A 7,781-nucleotide genomic window follows, 5' to 3' on the forward strand; every position below is an offset into this window, starting at 1 on the left:
CTCCGGAAAACGTGTTCTAAAGTTCTTTAGACATCGTGGTTGTTCGGCCTATTGACTGTCGTCGTCCAGTCTGTGATTCAGTTGTGAATCGTTAAGCTCATAACAACAGCTCCGTGTAGTTTTATCTACTTTCATACTTAGCGTCCACGTGTGCAGCTAACCGCTCGTTGCTCCACGACACAACGGGGCATCCGCTCGCACCCGTGGTCTAGTTCAGCAGCTCAGCATCTCCAGTTCAGCAGCTCAGCATCTACAGTCCATCAGCTCAAGACACCAGCCAGGGAGGCAGCTCAGTCGGTGATCACCGTTTCCCCCCCCCCGTATTAATATTGTAATATTGTTTCATATTCAATTACCTACTGCTCATGTGGAACAATACATGCTAGTATTTGTATATTTTAAAACTCAAATTGTTGTTATTTAATATTTGCCCTGCCCCGCCTTTATCCCGAGGACCGTGTGTCAGACGACAACCGCTAGTCAGGATCGTCGACGCAAACAAGTAGCTAGAATCTGAGGATCATTACTAGACCATTTTTTCAGCTCAAAACCACCGGTACTCAGAACAGATTTCAATGTCAACAGTTGGCTTGTGCTGTCGGCGCCAACACAAATATCTTCAACGTAAGTTTGGTGAGTTAATGCCTGTTTGATACCAGGAAACTCTGCACAACCATTGTCGGCAAGGTCCTTCAGAACTCGCAACGCTAGGTAAGGAGCACAGTTCACTCCGTAAGTAACCGTGTTCAGTTGGTACTCCTTAAGTTCATCCAACGGTGACACACGCCATAAGATGTGTTGGTATTTCCGATATTGTGGAAGTACCAGTATTTGTCGATACATTTTACACACGTCTGCTGTGAAGGTGAATTGATGTATACGAAATCGGAGCATGATATCAACAATATCCTGCTGAAGCTTTGGACCAGTAAAAAGACCATTCATGGAACGGTTGGATGAAGTAGTGGCCGAAGCATCAAATACCACTCGAATTTTACTGGTTGCAACATCACCTTTAAAGACAGGATGGTGAGGTATGAAGTAGTCACCAGGACTGGAAGCGATAGACATATGCCCTAGTGATTCATAATCACTCATAAAAGCTGAGTATGCCTGATTCAAAGCTGGATTAGCTTGAAGTTTCCACTCTAGGTTTTGGAATCGACGCAAAGCCATTTGTCGAGATCCTAAAAAACGTTCTTCCTTGCCGGATTCCATGAAGGGCAACGGAACCACGAATCGACCGTTATCATCACGCACACGTTCGGTCAAGTAGATGGTTTCACACTTGCCTTCCTCAGTGAATGTAACTGGAGCAGAGTCAGGTTCTTCAACACGCCAGAAGCGTTCGACCAGATTCTCAAGTGATACCGTGAGTGACACAACATTTGAGCAGACTCGATCGGGCTCTTGTTCAGGGACAGGGCCGATTAGAATCCACCCGAATAAAGATCCGAATGCAGTGGTTAATGAATTGTCTATGACAACACGTTTTCCGTCTAATATCTGGGCAAACACATCGGCTCCCAACAACAAGTCAACAGGTGCCGGAAGATCAAAACTAGGATCAGCTAGAGCCAAATGCGAAAAATGAAGTTTGCACTGCTTGGGCAGATGACGAGATGGCATGTTAGTAGTTATCGTGGGCAGGACCCAAGCTGTCACCTGGATTTTCGTATTCTCATCATACCGCGGTGCGATGGTACAATGGACCACACCATTCAACTTGGGAACTTGAACACCAGAAACACCCGTTAAAGGCACTGTCCATTTGGAACGTTTTAAACCCAGGCGATCCGCACACGCCAAGGTCATGACACTGACCTGTGAGGCCGAATCGATCAATGCACGGACTGGTTGGGCGCGACCACAGTAATCACGAACATGTATGAGGGCGGTCCCGAGTAAAACAGTTGGCCGATCCAGTGACCCAACGTGGACGGCTGGAGGATCAGTGGAAGATGACGGCTTTCGGGAAGATTCAAAATCGCGATGGAGTAAAACATGATGACGACCATTACACTTGGGACATGTCTTCGCTAAACAGCGAGTCGACCAATGAGTAGAATTCAAACATCGGAAACAAATTTTACGGTCCTTAGCCGCTTGATATCTATCATCCATAGACATGTCAGAAAAGGTTACACACTTAACTGTAGAATGTTCGCCAGAGCAAAAAAGACATTTGGAAATAGATGCGACAGGGGCGTGTGAAGACAACAAGGCAACTTTAGACCTTTTATTTTCAAGTCGATGAATTGGTTTGGTCTTATCCTGAGGTTGGTTGTAACTGCGCGCGTTACTCGATTGTGTGAAAGTTTCTAAGACTGCAATACGTGACTTGACATAGGTGACCAAGTCCGAAACTAGTGGGAATTCACATGAATTAGCAGCCTCAAAACCTTTGCGCGTTGACAACGATAGGCCACGAACAGACAAGGCGAATAGGATGTGTTGCATATTCAGCATTTATATTATATGATATTACACCTATACTGTTTATACTAACAATAATCATAAGTATCATATTACGATCGGTGGGGACTGTCCATCGGTTATTAGCGAGTAGAAATATATTGTACGTCATTACGATTTATACTGTCAACAATAAATGTCTATATAATACGTTTATGTTATTATTTATATTTATAATACATAACAAATTGGCAACGAAGAAAATAATAATTTAATCGTAATCACTAGTGCATTAGAAGTTTCAAGTATTGTATTCATACTAATACAAAATGGCAACTCCTAAGACAGAATCCATAACGAACTTCAATCAAGTTATTGGGTCACCTGGAAACTTTGAAACAGGTATGGATATCACAATTTTTGAGTCAAAATTGACAAATTTTTTTTTTGGCAAATGCCATCGAAAATAATATTCAAAAAAGAGCCATTCTATTATCATCAGTCAGTGAGGAAATTCACAAAGTACTTTTTAGTTTATGTGTTCCTAGCACGCCAAACGATGTTGAGTATGAAACTCTAATGAAAAGTTTGAACAAATATTTCAAACCAATAAAATCGTACTTCGCGGCTAGGTATACATTTTATCAAGCTAAACAAAGACAAGATGAATCGGTGTGCCAATGGGGTGCACGTGTCAAAAATCTTGCTTCAAAATGTGGGTTTTCGTCGGAACTAACAACAGTCATTAGAGACATATTTGTTGTCGGAATGGGTTCAAGACCAATCCAAGATCGTCTGTTAGAAGAGGATGCCTCAAAAATTGGAGTTACATATTCAAATCTAATGGAAATCGCGACAGCCAAAGAAGCTGCAATAAATGACAAGAGTGGCTGGAAAAAAGAAGAATACGCAGACTTGAAGTACCAACAAAAAAATAATGGACATACTGCCAAGAAGGGGTTCAACACATACAAGGAGTCAAAAATCAAATGCGGGATTTGTGGCCGTTCCAATCATTTTCAAAAAGACTGCAGATACAAGGACTTCGAGTGCAACAATTGTGGTGAAAAAGGTCATTTGTCCACCGTATGTAAAAAGGGTAAGAAAGAAAAGAAAAATATAAAAACACAAAATAAATTTTTGTATGATAATAATGATGATGACGAAACAGTTAATTATGATCTTTCGAATACTTTTTTTTCCATAATTGATCAAAATTTTCAAAATAAAGCGGTAAAACCGTTTACAGTTAATTTAATTGTACAAAACAATAATGTAAGCTTCGAAATTGATACCGGTTCACAACATAGCGTAATTTCAAAAAGATTATATCATCAACTGTTTAGTCATATCAAATTAAAAAAAAATGACATTTCGCTATCTGATTACGTCGGCAACGACATTAAACCGATAGGAAAAATATTTGTCGATTCGGTGTACCAAAATAAAAAATTTACAATGTGCCTTTATGTTATCGACAATGGTGGTCCTCCATTAATAGGTCGAAATGATATAAAAAACATAAAATGTTTTACCTTGTTTAGTATTGAAAATGACGTAAGTGTCGATAGTATTATAAAAAAATATAACAATGTTTTTAAAGATGAAATAGGCACTTTTAACAAATACGAAATTTCATTAAATATCAAAGCGGGGGCAGTACCTAAATTTTACAAACATAGGTCTATTCCATTAGCATTAAAGGGAAAAGTTGAAACCGAAATTGAGCGTTTAATCAAAAGCAATATTTTAGTTTCCGTCGACCACAGCGAATGGGCAACTCCAATAGTACCAATATTAAAACCAGACGGCACGGTTAGAATTTGCGGTGATTTTAAAATAACAATAAATCCGGTATTAGAAGGGACTGAATACCCTCTTCCAAAAATAGAACATTTATATGCAAATATTAGTGGTTCAAAATATTTTTCGAAAATAGATTTAAAAGACGCATACCAACAAATGGTTATTAAAGAATCTGATCGCAAATATACCACTATTAACACACATAAAGGTTTATTTAGCTATACACGCAACCCTTTTGGAATAAAGTCGTCAGCAGGGGAGTTTCAAAAAGCTATGGAAACTTCAACAGCAGGTCTTGAGGGCATAGATATATTCCAAGACGACATTATTGTTGCAGGTTCCACTATCACAGAGCACAATGCTCGTTTAGACAAATTACTAAATGTATTGTCAAATGCAGGTTTAAGAGTAAAGTTGAATAAATGCAAATTTATGCAAAAGTCAATTGAATATTTGGGTCACAGGTTAGATGAAAATGGTTTACACACACTAACAAAACACACAGATGTTATAAACGATGCCATTGTCCCAGAAAATAAAACATTGCTAAAATCATTTTTAGGTTTAGTTACGTATTATATAAAATTTATTCCAAACGCTGCAAATATTTTAAAACCATTGTACACTCTTTTACGTAACGGCAGTGAATGGAATTGGACACCAAAATGTGACCAAGCATTCAATAAAGTCAAACAAATTTTAATTTCGAAACCCGTATTGGCACATTATGATCATAATATTCCGATTAAACTCGTTGTAGACTCATCATCTTATGCACTAGGCGCAGTTCTTTCCCATGTGTACCTAGATCGTACTGAAAAACCTATAGCATATGCATCAAGAGTTCTATCTGAGTCAGAATGTAAATTTCCACAAATTGAAAAAGAAGCTTTAGCAATTATTTACGGGGTTACGAAATTTTATGACTATTTATATGGTAGGCATTTTCTATTAGAAACCGACCATAAACCGTTAATATATATTTTCGGTGATAAGAAAGGTATCCCAATTTACGCGGCTAATAGATTACAACGATGGGCCTATGTTTTATCATCATTCGATTTCGACATAAAATATGTAAAATCCGAAGATAATACAGCCGATTTTTTATCACGAATAAAAAGTTCAAAATTAAAAATTGAAAATCATAATGAAGAATGTATTAGTCTTAATTTTATTCACGAACAATCACCTTTCACATTAGACTGGTCTAAAATAAAAATTGAAACAAGTAGAGACACAATTCTCGCCAAAGTATTAAACGCAGTCAAAACAGGAGAATGGAATAGTGATTTTTCTAAAAATTTAGAACTTAATTCATATAATTTACGAAAAACTCAAATTGCAGTGGAACAGGGATGTCTATTATGGGGTTACCGTGTTATTATACCAGCTAAATTTCGAAATAATATACTCAAGGAACTTCATTCGTGTCATATGGGTTCTTCCAGTATGAAAAGTTTAGCGAGATCATACTTTTGGTGGCCAGGAATGGACAAAGAAATCGAAAATATCACACAAAGTTGCGACAATTGTATTAATGTCAGGCAAAATCCGCCAAAATCTATAACATCACCTTGGAAATGGCCAGAAAAACCGTGGACTAGAGTGCATTGCGATTTTCTTGGTCCATTTCAAAATAAATATTTTTTTGTCATTGTTGACGCAACCACAAAATGGTTAGAAGTATTTCAAATAAATTCTATGACAGCAGAAATTGTTATTCAAAAATTTTCAGAAACGATAGCACGATTTGGAATTCCAAAAACAATTACATCAGATGGTGCAAAATGTTTCACTGGTTTTGAATTTCAAGCATATTGCAAAAATCTAGGTATAAGGCATATGACAGGCGCTCCATTTCACCCAGAATCAAACGGCTGTGCGGAATCAGCAGTCAAAACAATAAAAAATTTTTTTTAAAAATGCTCGACTGCACAATCCCAATTAAATAAATTTCTTTTGATGTATCGTAATACACCTCATTCAACAACACGAGAAACGCCAGCTAAACTAATGTTAGGTCGATCAACACGTTTACAATTTGACGCGTTAATGCCGAATACAAGTGAAGTGGTTATTGAACGACAAATATCACAAATAAACAATGGTGGTAATAGGATAGTATCATTCAATACAGGTGATAATGTTTTAGCTAGAGATTATAGGAATAATAACAATAAATGGCAAAAGGGTAAAATTATCAAATCCATTAGTTGTAATACACACGATGTAGAGCTCGATGACGGAACTATTTGGAAGAGACACAATGATCAATTACTCATTGATAAATCGCTGACACCAGCGAATAATTCAATTTCACTTACACCCACTAGACAAATAAATGAAAATACTGAAAATATCGAAACCGTAGGTGCAAAACAAAATCCTGATACTATAATAATAAATAAAACACCCAGACCAATTAGATCTAGAAAACCACCTCAGCGATATTCTCCAAGTGATTATAATTAATGTAATTAAACTTACTAACACACTAACATAGCGATTAAGCAATACACAAAATACTACTTATATATATATATTTTTTTTTTTTTTAAGGAAAAAGATGTTGCATATTCAGCATTTATATTATATGATATTACACCTATACTGTTTATACTAACAATAATCATAAGTATCATATTACGATCGGTGGGGACTGTCCATCGGTTATTAGCGAGTAGAAATATATTGTACGTCATTACGATTTATACTGTCAACAATAAATGTCTATATAATACGTTTATGTTATTATTTATATTTATAATACATAACAGGATGAACTCCCCCAAGTCAGGAATATTCAACGATTTTAACATGGCAACTTGATCGGAAAACAGGATCAGAAATTGCTTCAGTCCATCCAATGATTCTTGAGACTGAGACTGGACTGAAATAAGTTTGTCCACAATAAGTGACGCTAATTGTCTAGGTTTATCATACCGTTCAAATAATGTGGACCAAGCTAGGTTATAAGTATTCTCCGTAACCGCAATATTTTTAATAGTATAAAGAGCATCGCCCTTAAGACAACCAAGGAGATAATAAAACCGATCAATATTTGGCAGGTTAGGAATGTGACCCACCCTTGCAAGAAACCGGTCGCGGAAAACAGGCCATTCGATCAAATCACCACTGAAAGAGGGTAATGGTATTTCTGGTAGACGGGATACTGAGGTGCTGCCAGGCACATGATGTATGGACCCATTGGCACTACCGTCCAATGACACAGTTTCATTTTTAGGTGTGTGTTGTTCAACTACAGTTACAACACTAATGTACAGAGAACGAATCTCGGTTTCTAAATGTGTAGAGAACTCAGATGTAAGATCCAAATCCAATAATGCATCCAAAACAGCTTGATTATGTGACATAAAAGAAGTCCATAATGAATCCAGATCACCAGCAGCAATTAAAAAATTAGGTAACAGCTCTAAATTATCATTGACACGAGCCGCTGTCGTAGCTAATGCTTTAATTCGGTTAATAGTACCTTCACGGTTAAGCACTGAAATAGTCTTAGCCCTAACTGCTAGTCTTTGCTCACGAGCAGCCTT

General features: G+C 37.2%; 1 protein-coding gene across 1 annotated transcript; it reads right to left on the reverse strand.

Moving 5' to 3' along the window:
- Window positions 1–480: 480 nt before the first annotated feature.
- LOC149054122 (uncharacterized) lies at window positions 481–2,460 on the reverse strand. Its single transcript, XM_089230634.1, has one exon. It carries the CDS (start codon window positions 2,458–2,460, stop codon window positions 481–483), a length of 1,980 nt encoding a protein of 659 aa, XP_089086760.1.
- Window positions 2,461–7,781: the final 5,321 nt, after the last annotated feature.

Source organism: Diuraphis noxia, unplaced genomic scaffold (assembly GCF_037042655.1).
Source record: "Diuraphis noxia isolate RWA-SAM2 unplaced genomic scaffold, SU_Dnox_SAM2 contig0011, whole genome shotgun sequence".
NCBI classification, from domain to species: domain Eukaryota; kingdom Metazoa; phylum Arthropoda; class Insecta; order Hemiptera; family Aphididae; genus Diuraphis; species Diuraphis noxia.

What these genes read in the sequence shown, in the direction of transcription:
- LOC149054122 (XM_089230634.1), bottom strand. Translation starts at nt 2,460, where the DNA reads ATGCAACACATCCTATTCGCCTTGTCTGTTCGTGGCCTATCGTTGTCA.